This window comes from Microcaecilia unicolor, chromosome 1, assembly GCF_901765095.1.
Source record: "Microcaecilia unicolor chromosome 1, aMicUni1.1, whole genome shotgun sequence".
Classification (NCBI taxonomy): Eukaryota; Metazoa; Chordata; class Amphibia; order Gymnophiona; family Siphonopidae; genus Microcaecilia; species Microcaecilia unicolor.
Window position 1 is genome coordinate 432,867,362 of NC_044031.1, and position 17,643 is coordinate 432,885,004.

Sequence of the window (17,643 nt, forward strand, 5' to 3'; positions counted from 1 at the left end):
TCGAAGAACATGTCCCTCTCCATCAACAACACTGAAACAAAGCAAATTGTCCAGCCAGTCTTATATATTACCCAGCAACCAAACACCTTGCTGGTAAAGGGAAAGAATTCACTGTTCAATAGCTGAACAGCATCAGCTGATCTGGGGCACCACGAAGAGCTGAAAAGTCCAAGACAGTGGAGCATGCTGCCTGGTGCCTACTTCTGCAGCCCTCCTGACTCAGCATGTCCACCCTGGACATTTTCATGCATGTTAATTCCATTCAACCAAAGGGCCATTTTCACTTTCAACTGCCAGTGGTTATGGACTACAGTTTGAAAAGGAAATACTTTTCTGTGTGAAAAAGTTCAAGTCAGCTAAAGACAATTTTATGGCTCTTGTGACAAAAATGGGAGTGTTTCCTTATGGAAGCATGTGCCAGACAAAAATATGCATATTGAGCAGAACTGTCATCTAGTGATGCCTTTATTTTAATGGCAAAGATATCACTAGCCATATGGACTAGCAGTTTGGTTACTTTTGAAGCCTCACTGCATCCTTGATATGCCATGTGAAAGAATAAAGTCTTTTGCGCTGAACAGGTTCACACACATATATTCAGACCATCAAATTTAACATCTCTGATTCTGGTACCACAGAATATTTCTGTAATCTATCTGTAGTCCACACTTGCACTAGACCAGAAATATTGGGAACTTGATTTATAAAAGGTTTGTTCCATTTTGTGCCCTTGGATGGGCAATAATATTGAAAAAAAATCCTTGATAAAGCAAGAAAAGACATAATGGGTCTGAGTGCTCAAGCAGCATGTGTGTCACCTACCTGCACTCTCATGTGTTGGAGAGGGAGTGCTGACAGGCATCAGTGCAGGAGCTAGCTCCAATGCATGCAGTCATGGCAGGAAGGCTTAAAAGAAAACTGTCCTCTGAGTGAAAGGAAAAATGGATGAGAGTGCATGCACAGGAATGCCCACTTCCAGCAGCATGACAGCTGTGTGCTCTGCCTTCCAGGTACACAAAACACAACCCTGCCAATATAAGCATATACTACAGGAAACCATCACACAAGACTTACTTTCTAACCTAAAGCACCCAACACAGACGCAACGAAGCACCAACCCAGCTAAAGCACCCCATTAAAAAAAAAAAAAAACAAACACAAAAAACTATAGTTGGAAAAAAAAACATACCCCTTTGAGGTCTATCTCCTTGACCTGTAGTTTTTCCTAGTTTTGGAGAAAACAACAGATATGAAGAGAAAGGAAAAAAGAAAAACAAAGCAATAGTTCTCTGTGTGGCTCTGACAGCAACTTCTGCTTAACTAAGCTGCCTTCCTGCCCTCTGCATACCAGTTATGTGGCAATACCACGAAAAACCAAAGGGCTCCATTCAAGGCAAGTTTTGATGCTGAACACTAGGAGCAGGAAAGCCCATTTCCATTCACTGGTTTCAACTCAAACCCCTCAGCCTGGGTCACTGTGTAGGAGGATGGATGGGCTTTGCTCTCCGCATGTGGCACAACTCATTTACCAGACTTCACCTCTGCACTGCCTGCGCTGGATATGCTAAATGCTGAAAGGAAATTCGACCATGATTTATGCTTCTAAATGCTCAGCTAACTCCCTGCATTCAGTCACAGGCAAGTAGAATCCTCCACATGTGCACCAAGGTCTGTGAGAAAGTCTCAAATGCTGGGGTGATGAAAGGCCACATTAATTGACATGGGTCTGATGTCAGTCCCTGGAAAAGCCTACACTTGCCAATTTGGCTGCAAAGTTTTGGCTGTTCCAGTTGATAAGGCCTTGGTAGCAAGGTGCAAGTCTTCCACCTAAAAAGGTTTGACTTCATACTTTTGTGTCAACTGTGACGAGGCATAGGGCATATTTGACACACAGACTGCTCCAAAGATGAGCCTAAAGCTGCTTTCTCATCTATAATACTGGCAAAAAAATATACGAAAACTGCCAATGAACTTAAAAGGGGTGAAACTAAAGCTGAATTACAGCCCTATCAATTTTTAAAATGAAGAATAACAATTCCCCCTGAAAATTCTGTCTGCCATAATGTATTATCAAATTGAAGTGATCAAGAAGTGAACTGTGATTTTGGCCCTATTAACTTTACTATTCCCTGATGGGCCTTTGGAAATTTAAGTGTCTGCTTTTGTATATGTGTATGAGCGCACATAATCAAATTTAGAAGTAGATGGATATTTCAATTTGCTGAAAATTCAGCCCTTTATATTTGAGAGATGTACATTCAAATTAAAATAATACTCCTTTCTATTTTCTTTATTCAGTTTTAAGGGTATAAGCACTTTGAAGGAAGTATGCACTTACCATATCACAAAGATTTATTCTAATACTCAAAATTATATGTACAATTCTAAAACAACATTGACATTTAATAGAAGTGTGAAGTGGAAAAAAGTGGACAATTTTCATGCTTAAATTCCAAAGACATTTGTATTCCAGAGACTACAAAAGGACACAAACTTAAATGCAACATTTAAAGCCATTTTTCTTGACTTCTGAAGTATGACTTGTTTGTAGATGCTTCCGTTTTAAATCTAGGAGAAACTGCACAACTCAGCTCAGTGCTGGCTACAGTAGTGATTCTTACTCCCATATCCATTAATACTAATATATACCGTGGTGCTGAAAAAACGTTTGTGTACCCCTTAGATTGGTCTGTATTTTAGCAAAATGTATACTTCAAACATGATTAGACCTTAATCTTAAGCATGCTGGTGGAGGTGATACTGCAGCATCAGGGCCTGGATGACTTGCCACTGTTGATGCAGACATGAATTCTACTTTACATCACAAAATTCTAGAGGCCAATGTCAGGCCAAACCAGCAGTCCCTGAATTGAAACTGAGCCAAAATACATATAACTAGTACGGACAGATTAAGATTGATGACACCTGTTCGATCCTGGCACTGTGTGATGTCATCACTATTTGTGTCCCCGATTTATCCTGCTGTCTACAGAGAACACCTATAACAGGCAAATGACTTTGCTGTTTTCATACTAGGATATTTATTGTTGAACCTTTTGTTGCATAAATAAAATATATCCTTTTTCCCTGATTTATTTATTCAATGGGGTTATCTTTCTCCCTTATTAATGTTTAGATTAGAATCTATTGTAATGTTAGCAGCCTGGGGTTGCCTAAAAAGGTTTTGAAAAAGATACCATAAATATAGAACACGGCAGCAAATATTGTGACCAATAAGAAACAATGGGACAGGCCACCCCTTTGCTTTATGTGCATTGCATTGGATAACTGTGGAAGTTTATATACAGTTTAAGGTTTATTGTTTGGCTTTTAAGGTTATTTGGGGAATAGGGAGGGCCTTGCTAGCTATGCACCTATTTAAAGCAGTATAAACTGAGCAGCAATAGCAGGCTGCTGGCCTGGGAAATTTGGCTTTACCAGGGCCCAAAGAGTTTAGATTAGTGGAGATGTAAAATAACATTTAAAATTAAAATAATGTTTTGAATATAAACTGTGCTGAATATAGCAGTGTGTGCATATAACCAGTATACAAATGTGTATGTATATGTGTGCGTATATATATTTTATCTAGAAACATTTAGAAACCAACCAGTTTTGACACCTGAGAGGACTAAAACCACTCAGAAGACAAGGATGAGCAGTTGTTATTTTAGAGGTCATTAATTAGGGTGGCATGATATTTTGCTAGACACCTCTTGCTCCAGACACAGGCACACTCAGCCCTTCCCCTACTGCTTCACAGGATTTAATTTCCCATGTGGACTCCTGGTGCTGCACTATCCAGACTTAAGAACTGTAAAGGAGAGAGTGCTCCACGCACTGCTCCACTCACCAGAAATGACTTATGTTGCATTGGAAGTTTGCTGTCCTTTCAAAGCAGATCTACTTGTGCACATTAGTTGATTTGGTGATCTGTGCAAACACCACACATCCCACCCCGCTCCATTCCAAGTCCCAAAATTCTGAAATCAACAATTAGTAATCAGAGCCCGCAATCATTTAGTGCAATACCACAGCTTAGGCTATGATCCTTTCTAAGGGTAATGTGAGCGTGAAGACCATTTGCAAAGCCAGCACAGCGGGTGAAAGGGGCAAAGAGGCAAACCTTGGGGTGATTCCACCTGCTGGTATATACTCTCTCACACAGATAATACATAGCCCTGGCCAACCAAAACACAGCGGCTTCAAAAGGGTAAGAGCTGAGCAGAGAGGCCACTTGTATGGTAGAGAGGAACGGTCGGAAAGCCATCCTTGGAAAGAAACTGGTTATCCTAAGAACCTAAACAACAAGGAGTGGAGAAATAGGGTCTCAGCGTAGAGGCAATTATTAACCAGGATTCTGGGTCTTGCACATAAGGAGTGAAAAATGTGTAAGGAGATAGCAGCAGTCATCAGGGATAAGTGACAGCCAGATAGGACTTGGTTACAGGATATCATTTGACATATCTGCATGCATTTGGTTTTAAAGCCCACTGATTTGCATTTTAAGTCATCATTCTTCCCTTGCTTTAACATTCCAATTGTAGGAGCAAAACAAACACTATGAAGCACTATATGTTTTCCTATATAACAAAGACATATGGGATTCTAATACATGGCACTATCCAGCACTAATAACATGACTTAAAAATGCAGACTCAATCTTATTCCATCTTTCAATGCAAAGCCTATTATTTGCTGAAGCTGCGACCCTGCATACAGACAAAAACTGCTGACAAGGGTCCCGATGTGCTAGAATAACAAGGTTGTTATCAACATCGACGTCATGGCCAGAACAGCCAAGGATTCTTGGAATCTCCCGTGCAGCTGGAGAGATGCTGTGGCTGGCAAATTGCACATTTTTTATGACACCCTGGCTTCTTGTCAAGGCGACCCCATCAATGTGGTGCCAGTGAAACAATGGTGGGGCCCCTCAACAAGAGATCTAACAGTATTATGTGTGCATCACCGCAAGGCTAGAATGCATGTCATTAACACAGCTGCAGTCCATGATTTCTGTATAAAAAGGGGCTCTTATCTGAGGCAAAAGGCTGCCGTGTTGACATTACTACTACTTATCATTTCTATAGCGCTACTAGACGTACGCAGCACTGTACACTTGAACATGAAGAGACAGTCCCTGCTCGACAGAGCTTACAATCTAATTAGGACAAACAAGACAAACAAGAGATATGGGAATATTAAAGTGAGGATGATAAAATAAGGGTTCTGAACAAGTGAATAATAAGGGTTAGGAGTTAAAAGCTGCATCAAAAAGGTGGGCTTTTAGCTTAGATTTGAAGACGGCCAGAGATGGAGCTTGACGTACCGGCTCAGGAAGTCTATTCCAGGCATATGGTGCAGCAAGATAAAAGGAACGGAGTCTGGAGTTAGCGGTGGAGGAGAAGGGTGACGATAAGAGAGATTGACCCAGTGAACGGAGTTCCCAGGGAGGAATGTAGGGAGAGATGAGAGTGGAGAGGTACTGAGGAGCTGCAGAGTGAATGCACTTATAGGTCAACAAGAGGAGTTTGAACTGTATGCGGAAACGGATAGGAAGCCAGTGAAGTGACTTGAGGAGAGGGCTAATATGAGCATAACGACCCTCCAAGTAGTGGACCTGCACTGAATCTGACTGAACATCTGAGGAACACACTGCCACCTGCTAGAAGCCTGAATCAGGTTGTATATGTGCCATATACTTTTGAATAAGTGCTGTGTGCTTAGGGTGACTCTTTTAGTTAGGAGTCTAGCTTAGGGATTTATATGCATTTACTCTGATATGTTTCTATGATAAGACTTCCTGTGTCTTTATTCTTGCCTACTCTGCACATTATCTTTGTTGCTATTGAGGGAACACATTTGCTTCTGACACTTCACTCACTAAGGCTGGTATTACCAGAGACCTATTCCTTTTAGAATTCATGCTAAGTATCAGGTACCCCAATAACACCTCAAAAAGGGTTGTATCTGTATGTACTCATACAATCACCCTACAAGGCATGCCTGAGTCAGAAGGACTACATGGAAATGCTGCTCATTTGGTTGGCAGGGATCACTGCAGTAGCAGCAGCCTGTGGAGGAATAGGGTCCTGGGAAGGGAAACAGGTAGTGGCAACCCAGCTGGGGCCTGGGGGAAGGATGGAAGTGGCAGAAGCAATCCAATCAGACGTGGGGGAGGTAGAGAGGAAGACCATGAATCAAGTTTTATAGGGCCTAATGTGATCCACAGGCCACCTGCAGGTGACCCCTTACTAAAAATGATCTTACATTATAAAGCGCTACCATTTAATGAAGTTCATTAGTAGGAAGAGTGTTCTTACAACTTGGATAGATGAATTAGAAAAGGAACAGAGAAGGGTAACCAAAATGATAAAAGGGATTAACAACCCTCTTATAAGGAAAGGCTAAAGAGGTTAGGGCTCTTCAGCTTGGAGAAGAGAAGGCTAAGGGGAGATACGATAGAGGTCTATAAAATCATGAGTGGAGTGGAATGGGTAAATGCAAACTGTTTACTCTTTCAAAAAAATACAAAGACTATGGGACATGTCATGATATTACAAAGTAGTACATTTAAAACAAATAGGAGAAAATCTTTTGTCACTCAATGTTTTGGAACTCAAAGTTGCAGGATGTGGTAAAAGGAGCTAGTATAGCTGAGTATAAAAAAGGTTTGAATAAATTCCTGGAGAAAAAGTGAATAGACTGTTAAGATTGACCTGGGGAAAGCCACATTCCCCTGGGTTAAGTAGAATGGAATCTATTTACTATTTCGGATTCTGCCATGTGCTTGTGACCTGGTTTGGCCACTGTTGGAAACAAGATGCTGGGCTAGATGGACCTTTGGTCAGACCCAGTATGGCTATTATGATCTTATGGATGTCTCAGACACAAGACCATGTACTGTCTGATTCTTTTCTATTCTCAACATTCTAATATTTTCCTGGTAGAGGTTATTTAGAAAAGTTTCTACTTACATATGTAGCTCAATTTCAAAGAGACACTGTCTTGGCTTGAATGGCAGATTTTAAGTATATGTGTATTACTGTACCTATTTTGCAATGGAAATATGCATATACAGTACAGTCTCAATTATCCGACCTTCGCTGATCCGAGCATCTGGCATATTCGACAGATCCCCAGTGATGTCATGCAGCTTCTCTTTCTGTTTTTCAAACCCAGGACCCTACTTTTACTGTAAAACAGCTCCATTGTGAGTCAGGACCCAGCTTTTATTGTCTATGTTTCTGCATTGTTTGAGGGGTTACCATTGTTTTCTGTAATATCCGACTTTTCATTTATCCAACAATGGGTCGGTCCCATTTAGGTCGGATAATCGAGACTTTACTATACTTTAAAAAATCTGCAGCTTTAAAACCACCTAAAAAATGTGGCTTCCCCTTAACTAACTCCTTGAACATGCAATTTTGAAAAATCCAGTATTTACTGATGTGTCATGTAGGGAACAAAATCTATCACTTATATGTGCAAGCCCTGGCACTTACAAACACAAAGCTGCTCAGGATTATAGATTGCATTTGAAGAAGATTTGCTTTGGATTTACAGTTTGCATTTGATATCAAATTGGATTACAAATTGACTGTTTGAGATAAAAGGATTTGAACTGCCTGTTGCAGAATTCAGTAAAGTTTTAGTTGGCATAAAATAACATCCTTGGTGTGGAGAGTACTTCTTGGAAATGAGAGTGAAACCTTTGCTCCCGGACTGATCAAGAGTACTCAAAAGCAAGTTCAGTTTAACATCCTATGGCCTACCGGAGTAAGACCGGGCCCAGCCTGCGCCCAAGCTTGTGTGATTGAGACAAGACACTGAGTGAGAGAGTGTTGGTGGACATTATGTTTGTTTGCGGCGAGGTAGAGCACAGTGAGCTGGCCGATGAGACCTGGGTTACAAAAACCAAGGATTATAAATTTAACTGCCCAGTGTTGGAGAACGTGACATGGGGCAATAAAATAAGCCCATAGAGACTGCTTGATTCAGACCTGGAACCTTTGCAAATATTCTAGTACCGATGCAGGACATTTTAACCGAGGACTACAAGTTTGAATTTTTCCCACCCAGGAGGACTGTGAAACTAGCGACTCCAACCGCCAGAGTGGACCTGAAGGATAATATCTGAACTGTGAGCACCTGGGGAGAGTGGCAGGAAAGATTCAAGGAAACATCATGGCCGCCATTGCCGTGCTTGGCATGAAAAGAAAGGACAAAAACACAGAATGTGCATGATCAGTGCCGTGAATACTGGGAACGCCCCCGACTGGTGGACTGTGTTGAGAGACGTCACCCGCCATGCCAGGAGCCAGAGGTAAAGCACGAGGTCCCCAGGGCAGAGCAGCACGTGGAAGAGAGGAGAACGAAGTAATGGGCTGGTATGGGGACGAGTGGTGACCTCAGACTGAGATAAAAAATGTGTCCTAATTCATGACCAGAATGGAGGTGTCCATGAAGGATGGAAACCTCGTGGGCTGCTTTGTGTGTTGTGCCTATGAGACTCGTGGAGAGTCCGTACTGCTCCCATGGTTGTGCTACGGCTGTGGCCACAAGGCATGTGGCCGGAGTGAAGCACCGCAAGAGAGACATGGCTCAGATGAGAATGATGCATCTAGAGAGGAGGGCAGGCCCCTAAGAGCTGAACCAGACTGGTTCTCTCTGATGCTGAAGGAGAGTTAGTTTGGGGGATGTGACAGCTGCATAAGGCCCAGTCTGTGGAGGTAATGGCAAAATGCGCGCACGTCCAAAAATAAAAGTGTCAGCACACATCTGCGGCTGCTGTCCTATGTATAAATATAAGCCTTGCAAAATTTTATGTGCAAGAAATCTTTGTGAGGCTAATATTTATGTGCACAACAGCATCCGCAGAAGTATGCTTCAGATATGCATACAAGAAGCCACGCTTATCGCTGAACTTTGTGTGAATGCATCTGCAGGCATCCCCCAATTAATCACTCAAGTAGTAGTAGTACAGAATATTTGTATGTCATTGGCTTTCTGCATGGTGTGGTTTTCAGCTTACAGCAGAAGCTGCAGGCTCAGCCATCCATGCACAGCTCTACTGTGAGCATTTCTGCATTGACTCCTCAACTAATCCCATCTACAGCCAACCTGGTTTAGAGGCTGATTTAATGCTAATCTTAGTGCATCTTTCTGCGAGTTATTTACTCATGATTTAATAAAGCGAATGCTACATACCTGTAGAAGGTATTCTCCGAGGACAGCAGGCTGATTGTTCTCACTGATGGGTGACGTCCACGGCAGCCCCTCCAATCGGAATCTTCACTAGCAAAAGCCTTTGCTAGCCCTCGCGCACCGATGCGCACCGCGCATGTCTTCCCGCCCGAAACCGGCTTGTGCCGGCCAGTCTCATATGTAGCAAGACAAAGACAAGGGAAGACACAACTCCAAAGGGGAGGCGGGCGGGTTTGTGAGAACAATCAGCCTGCTGTCCTCGGAGAATACCTTCTACAGGTATGTAGCATTCGCTTTCTCCGAGGACAAGCAGGCTGCTTGTTCTCACTGATGGGGTATCCCTAGCCCCCAGGCTCACTCAAAACAACAACCATGGTCAATTGGGCCTCGCAACGGCGAGGACATAACTGAAATTGACCTAAAAAATTTACCAACTAACTGAGAGTGCAGCCTGGAACAGAACAAACAGGGCCCTCGGGGGGTGGAGTTGGATCCTAAAGCCCAAACAGGTTCTGAAGAACTGACTGCCCGAACCGACTGTCGCGTCGGGTATCCTGCTGCTGGCAGTAATGAGATGTGAATGTGTGGACAGATGACCACGTCGCAGCTTTGCAAATCTCTTCAATAGTGGCTGACTTCAAGTGGGCTACCGACTCTGCCATGGGTCTAACATTATGAGCCGTGACATGACCCTCAAGAGCCAGCCCAGCCTGGGCGTAAGTGAAGGAAATGCAATCTGCTAGCCAATTGGAAATGGTGCGTTTCCCCACAGCCACTCCCCTCCTATTGGGATCAAAAGAAACAAACAATTGGGCGGACTGTCTGTTGGGCTGTGTCCGCTCCAAGTAGAAGGCCAATGCTCTCTTGCAGTCCAATGTGTGCAGCTGACGTTCAGCAGGGCAGGAATGAGGACGGGGAAAGAATGTTGGCAAGACAATTGACTGGTTCAGATGGAACTCCGACACAACCTTCGGCAAGAACTTAGGGTGAGTGCGGAGGACTACTCTGTTATGATGAAATTTGGTGTAAGGGGCCTGGGCTACCAGGGCCTGAAGCTCGCTGACTCTACGAGCTGAAGTAACTGCCACCAAGAAAATGACCTTCCAGGTCAAGTACTTCAGATGGCAGGAATTCAGTGGCTCAAAAGGAGGTTTCATCAGCTGGGTGAGAACGACATTGAGATCCCATGACACTGTAGGAGGCTTGACAGGGGGCTTTGACAAAAGCAAACCTCTCATGAAGCGAACAACTAAAGGCTGTCCTGAGATCGGCTTACCTTCCACACGGTAATGGTATGCACTGATTGCACTAAGGTGAACCCTTACAGAGTTGGTCTTGAGACCAGACTCAGACAAGTGCAGAAGGTATTCAAGCAGGGTCTGTGTAGGACAAGAGCGAGGATCTAGGGCCTTGCTGTCACACCAGACGGCAAATCTCCTCCACAGAAAGAAGTAACTCCTCTTAGTGGAATCTTTCCTGGAAGCAAGCAAGATACGGGAGACACCCTCTGTCAGACCCAAAGAGGCAAAGTCTACGCTCTCAACATCCAGGCCGTGAGAGCCAGGGACCGGAGGTTGGGATGCAGAAGCGCCTCTTCGTCCTGCGTGATGAGGGTCGGAAAACACTCCAATCTCCACGGTTCTTCGGAGGACAACTCCAGAAGAAGAGGGAACCAGATCTGACGCGGCCAAAAAGGAGCAATCAGAATCATGGTGCCTCGGTCTTGCTTGAGTTTCAACAAAGTCTTCCCCACCAGAGGTATGGGAGGATAAGCATACAGCAGACCCTCCCCCCAGTCCAGGAGGAAGGCATCCGATGCCAGTCTGCCGTGGGCCTGAAGCCTGGAACAGAACTGAGGGACTTTGTGGTTGGCTCGAGATGCGAAGAGATCTACCAAGGGGGTGCCCCACGCTTGGAAGATCTGGCGCACCACTCGGGAATTGAGCGACCACTCGTGAGGTTGCATAATCCTGCTCAACCTGTCGGCCAGACTGTTGTTTACGCCTGCCAGATATGTGGCTTGGAGCACCATGCCGTGACGGTGAGCCCAGAGCCACATGCTGACGGCTTCCTGACACAGGGGGCGAGATCCGGTGCCCCCCTGCTTGTTGACGTAGTACATGGCAACCTGGTTGTCTGTCTGAATTTGGATAATTTGGTGGGACAGCCGATCTCTGAAAGCCTTCAGAGCGTTCCAGATCGCTCGCAACTCCAGAAGATTGATCTGCAGATCGCGTTCCTGGAGGGACCAGCTTCCTTGGGTGTGAAGCCCATCGACATGAGCTCCCCATCCCAGGAGAGACGCATCCGTTGTCAGCACTTTTTGTGGCTGAGGAATTTGGAAAGGACGCCCCAGAGTCAAATTGGACCAAACTGTCCACCAATGCAGGGATTCGAGAAAACTCGTGGACAGGTGGATCACGTCTTCTCGATCCCCAGCAGCCTGAAACCACTGGGAAGCTAGGGTCCACTGAGCAGATCTCATGTGAAGGCGGGCCATGGGAGTCACATGAACTGTGGAGGCCATGTGGCCCAGCAATCTCAACATCTGCTGAGCTGTGATCTGCTGGGACGCTCGCACCCGGGAGACGAGGAACAACAAGTGGTTGGCTCTCGCCTCTGGGAGATAGGCGCGAGCCGTCTGAGAATCCAGCAGAGCTCCTATGAATTCGAGTTTCTGCACTGGGAGAAGATGGGACTTTGGGTAATTTATCACAAACCCCAGTAGCTCCAGGAGGCGAATAGTCATCTGCATGGACTGCAGGGCTCCTGCCTCGGATGTGTTCTTCACCAGCCAATCGTCGAGATATGGGAACACGTGCACCCCCAGCCTGCGAAGTGCCGCTGCTACTACAGCCAAGCACTTTGTGAACACCCTGGGCGCAGAGGCGAGCCCAAAGGGTAGCACACAGTACTGGAAGTGACGTGTGCCCAGCTGAAATCGTAGATACTGCCTGTGAGCTGGCAGTATCGGGATGTGTGTGTAGGCATCCTTCAAGTCCAGAGAGCATAGCCAATCGTTTTCCTGAATCATGGGAAGAAGGGTGCCCAGGGAAAGCATCCTGAACTTTTCTTTGACCAGATATTTGTTCAGGGCCCTTAGGTCTAGGAAGGGACGCATCCCCACTGTTTTCTTTTCCACAAGGAAGTACCTGGAATAGAATCCCAGCCCTTCTTGCCCGGATGGCACGGGCTCGACCGCATTGGCGCTGAGAAGGGCGGAGAGTTCCTCTGCAAGTACCTGCTTGTGCTGGAAGCTGTAAGACTGAGCTCCCGGTGGACAATTTGGAGGTTTTGAGGCCAAATTGAGGGTGTATCCTTGCCGGACTATTTGGAGAACCCACTGATCGGAGGTTATGAGAGGCCACCTTTGGTGAAAAGCTTTCAACCTCCCTCCGACTGGCAGGTCGCCCGGCACTGACACTTGGATGTCGGCTATGCTCTGCTGGAGCCAGTCAAAAGCTCGTCCCTTGCTTTTGCTGGGGAGCCGAGGGGCCTTGCTGAGCCGCACGCTGCTGAAGAGAGCGAGCGCGCTGGGGCTTAGCCTGGGCCGCAGGCTGTCGAGAAGGAGGATTGTACCTACGCTTGCCAGAAGAGTAGGGAACAGTCTTCCTTCCCCCAAAAAATCTTCTACCTGTAGAGGTAGAGGCTGAAGGCTGCCGGCGGGAGAACTTGTCGAATGCGGTGTCCCGCTGGTGGAGCTGCTCTACCACCTGTTCGATTTTCTCTCCAAAAATATTATCCGCACGGCAAGGCGAGTCCGCAATCCGCTGCTGGATTCTATTCTCCAGGTCGGAGGCACGCAGCCATGAGAGCCTGCGCATCACCACACCTTGAGCAGCGGCCCTGGACGCAACATCAAAGGTGTCATACACCCCTCTGGCCAGGAATTTTCTGCACGCCTTCAGCTGCCTGACCACCTCCTGAAATGGCTTGGCTTGCTCAGGGGGGAGCGCATCCACCAAGCCAGCCAACTGCTGCACATTGTTCCGCATGTGTATGCTCGTGTAGAGCTGGTAAGACTGAATTTTGGCCACGAGCATAGAAGAATGGTAGGCCTTCCTCCCAAAGGAGTCCAAGGTTCTAGAGTCCTTGCCCGGGGGCGCCGATGCATGCTCCCTAGAACTCTTGGCCTTCTTTAGGGCCAAATCCACAACTCCAGAGTCGTGAGGCAACTGAGTGCGCATCAGCTCTGGGTCCCCATGGATCCGGTACTGGGACTCGATCTTCTTGGGAATGTGGGGGTTAATTAAAGGCTTGGTCCAGTTCGCCAGCAATGTCTTTTTTAGGACATGGTGCATGGGTACAGTGGACGCTTCCTTAGGTGGAGAAGGATAGTCCAGGAGCTCAAACATTTCAGCCCTGGGCTCGTCCTCCACAACCACCGGGAAGGGGATGGCCGTAGACATCTCCCGGACAAAGGAAGCAAAGACAGACTCTCGGGAGGAGAAAGCTGCCTTTCAGGAGAGGGAGTGGGATCAGAAGGAAGACCCTCAGACTCCTCGTCAGAGAAATATCTGATGTCTCCTTCGTCTTCCCACGAGGCCTCACCCTCGGTGTCAGACACAAGTTCACGGACCTGTGTCTGCAACCTCGCCCGACTCGATTCTGTGGAACCACGTCCACGATGGGGGCGTCGAGAGGTAGACTCCCTTGCCCGCATCGGTGAAGCTCCCTCCGCCGACGTAGACGGGGAGCCTTCCTGGGAGGCGGCGGCAGCCGGTACCGCACGCGGCACCGACGCCGGAGACCTCACCTCGGGCGATGGGCCAGCCGGCGCCACGCTCGACGGTACCGGTGGCGCAAGCACCGCCAGTACCGGAGGGTTAGGGCGCAACAGCTCTCCCAGAATCTCTGGGAGAACGGCCCGGAGGCTCTCGTTCAGAGCGGCTGCAGAGAAAGGCATGGAGGTCGATGCAGGCGTCGACGTCAGAACCTGTTCCGGGCCTGGAGGCTGTTCCGTGCTGTCCAGAGTGGAGTGCATCGACACCTCCTGAACAGAGGGTGAGCGGTCCTCTCGGTGCCGATGCCTGCTGGGTGCCGACTCCCTCGGCGACCCAGAGCTCTCGGTGCCGACCCGGGAAGGAGACCGATGACGATGCTTCTTCGATTTCTTGGAACAAAGCATGTCACCGGAGCTTCCCGGCACCGACGAGGAGGACGTAGAATCCAGCCGTCGCTTCCTCGGGACCGAGACCGAAGGAGGTCGGTCTCGGGGGGGGCTGTACCGCAGGAGCCCTCAGGGTAGGGGGAGACCCACCCGAAGGCTCACCGCCACCAGCAGGGGAATGGACAGCCCTCACCTGCACTCCAGACGAAGCACCACCGTCCACCGACGTCGATACAGTCGTCCGATGTCTCAGCGCCGATGCAGAGGGCCGATGCTTCGATGCACTCGATGCACTGGCAGCCGAGGATGAAGGTCTGGACGCTGAAGACGTCGATGCACTCGATACCCCCGGTGCCGATGCCGACGAAGAGCCCGAGAACAAAATGTTCCACTGGGCTAACCTCGCTACCTGAGTCCGCTTTTGTAAAAGGGAACACAGACTACAGGCCTGAGGGCGGTGCCCAGCCCCCAGACACTGAAGACACGACGTGTGCCTGTCAGTGAGCGAGATTACCCGGGCGCACTGGGTGCACTTCTTGAAGCCGCTGGAAGGCTTCGATGTCATGGGCAGAAAAATCACGCCGGCGAGATCAAAAGTCGAAATGGCGAAAATTGGCACCAGAAAAATAGCGAGAAGGAAATTTCGACCGGGGCCTAAATAAGGCCTACCCCGACGACGAAAGAAAACTTACCGGGGCGGAAAAAAACTCGAAGTACAGGAAGGGAAGAACCAAAACAGGTCTTTCCGAAACAATTTGGACAGGTTCTCACAGAAACGAGCCGAAAACGACGCGCGAGGTCGACTTTTCGGGGCACGAACGGTAAAATACAACCGTACCGAGCGCGGAAAAAAGAAGACTGGCCGGCACAAGCCGGTTTCGGGCGGGAAGACGGCCGCGCATGCGCGGTGCGCATCGGCGCGCGAGGGCTAGCAAAGGCTTTTGCTAGTGAAGATTCCGATTGGAGGGGCTGCCGTGGACGTCACCCATCAGTGAGAACAAGCAGCCTGCTTGTCCTCGGAGAAAGGTTTGTTAAAGTGTGTGCTAAGATTAGCATGGCTCCATGGAAATCCCAGTTAGATGAAGAGATTAGAAATTACTCCTCAATACAGAAGTACATTAAAGCCCTGAAAGCTCAATTTATAGGGTTTTTTTAAATGCTAAAAATTTAACTCCTGGATCAAAGGTGGAGTAAAACTGACTTGCATTTCTGAGGTTAGTATTAGTCTATGGTGCTGCACCAGTGTGGTTCTGGACCTAGAGTTATTGGGAGCAGTTGTCCACCAAATCCAGGGTACATAAGTACATAAGTAATGCCATACTGGGAAAAGACCAAGGGTCCACCGAGCCCAGCATCCTGTCCACGACAGCGGCCAATCCAGGCCAAGGGCACCTGGCAAGCTTCCCAAACGTACAAACATTCTATACATGTTATTCCTGGAATTTTGGAGTTTTCCAAGTCCATTTAGTAGCGGTTTATGGACTTGTCCTTTAGGAAACCGTCCAACCCCTTTTTAAACTCTGCTAAGCTAACCGCCTTCACCACTTTCTCTGGCAACGAATTCCAGAGTTTAATTACACGTTGGGTGAAGAAAGATTTTCTCCGATTTGTTTTAAATTTACTACACTGTAGTTTCATCGCATGCCCCCTAGTCCTAGTATTTTTGGAAAGCGTGAACAGACGCTTCACATCCACCTGTTCCACTCCACTCATTATTTTATATACCTCTATCATGTCTCCCCTCAGCCGTCTCTTCTCCAAGCTGTATAGCCCTAGCCTCCTTAGTCTTTCTTCATAGGGAAGTCGTCCCATCCCCGCTATCATTTTAGTCGCCCTTCGCTGCACCTTTTCCAATTCTAGATATCTTTCTTGAGATGCGGCGACCAGAATTGAACACAATACTCAAGGTGCGGTCGCACCATGGAGCGATACAACGGCATTATAACATCCTCACACCTGTTTTCCATACCTTTCCTGATAATACCCAACATTCTATTCGCTTTCTTAGCCGCAGCAGCACACTGAGCAGAAGGTTTCAGTGTGTTATCGACGACGACACCCAGATCCCTTTCTTGGTCTGTAACTCCTAACGTGGAACCTTGCATGATGTAGCTATAATTCGGGTTCTTTTTTCCCACATGCATCACCTTGCACTTGCTCACATTAAACATCATCTGCCATTTAGCCGCCCAGTCTCCCAGTCTCGTAAGGTCCTCTTGTAATTTTTCACAATCCTGTCGCGATTTAACGACTTTGAATAACTTTGTGTCATCAGCAAATTTAATTACCTCGCTAGTTACTCCCATCTCTAAATCATTTATAAATATATTAAAAAGCAGCGGTCCTAGCACGGACCCCTGAGGAACCCCACTAACTACCCTTCTCCATTGTGAATACTGCCCATTTAACCCCACTCTCTGTTTCCTATCCTTCAACCAGTTTTTAATCCACAGTAGGACATTTCCTCCTATCCCATGACCCTCCAATTTCCTCTGTAGCCTTTCATGAGGTAACTTGTCAAATGCCTTTTGAAAATCCAGATACACAATATCAACCGACTCCCCTTTGTCTACATGTTTGTTCACTCCTTCAAAGAATTGAAGTAAATTGGTCAGGCAAGATTTCCCCACACAAAAGCCATGCTGACTTGGTCTCAGTAATCCATGTCCTCGGATGTGCTCTGTAATTTTGTTTTTGATAATAGCCTCTACCATTTTCCCCGGCACCGACGTCAGACTCACCGGTCTATAATTTCCCGGATCTCCCCTGGAGCCTTTTTAAAAAATGGGCGTTACATTGGCCACCCTCCAATCTTCCGGTACCAAGCTCGATTTTAAGGATAAGTTGTATATCACTAGCAGTAGCTCCGCAAGCTCGTTTTTCAGTTCTATCAGTACTCTAGGATGAATACCATCCGGTCCAGGAGATTTGCTACTCTTCAGTTTGCCGAACTGCCCATTTACGTCCTCCAGGTTTACCGTGAAGTCAGTAAGTTTCTCCGACTCGTCCGCTTGAAATACAATTTCCGACACCGGTATCCCACCCAAATCTTCCTCGGTGAAGACCGAAGCAAAGAATTCATTCAGTCTCTCCGCTACGTCTTTGTCTTCCTTGATCGCCCCTTTTACCCCTCGGTCATCCAGTGGCCCAACCTATTCTTTTGCCGGCTTCCTGCTTTTAATATACCAAAAAAATTTTTTACTATGTTTTTTTGCCTCTAATGCTATCTTTTTTTCATACTCCCTCTTGGCCTTCTTAATCTGCGCCTTGCAGGAATCCCAGGTTTGGAGACCCAACTGGCACAGCATCACAGACTAACACAATTA

General features: G+C 47.1%; 1 protein-coding gene across 5 annotated transcripts in view; it reads right to left on the bottom strand.

Moving 5' to 3' along the window:
* SPIRE1 (spire type actin nucleation factor 1) overlaps positions 1-17,643 on the bottom strand; it is a 305,419-nt gene that overhangs the window by 13,673 nt on the left and 274,103 nt on the right. For 2 of the 5 annotated variants that reach the window (XM_030212367.1, XM_030212358.1), the window contains exons 12-13: positions 4,127-4,300; positions 1,190-1,225 (exon numbers count right to left, since the gene is read on the bottom strand). The exons of 1 other annotated variant lie outside the window; for it this stretch is intronic. In XM_030212367.1, the coding sequence (XP_030068227.1) occupies positions 1,190-1,225; positions 4,127-4,300 (210 nt within the window). The remainder of the gene's footprint in view (positions 1-1,189; positions 1,226-4,126; positions 4,301-17,643) is intronic. 2 more of the 5 variants (XM_030212383.1, XM_030212376.1) reach the window with 2 other exon arrangements.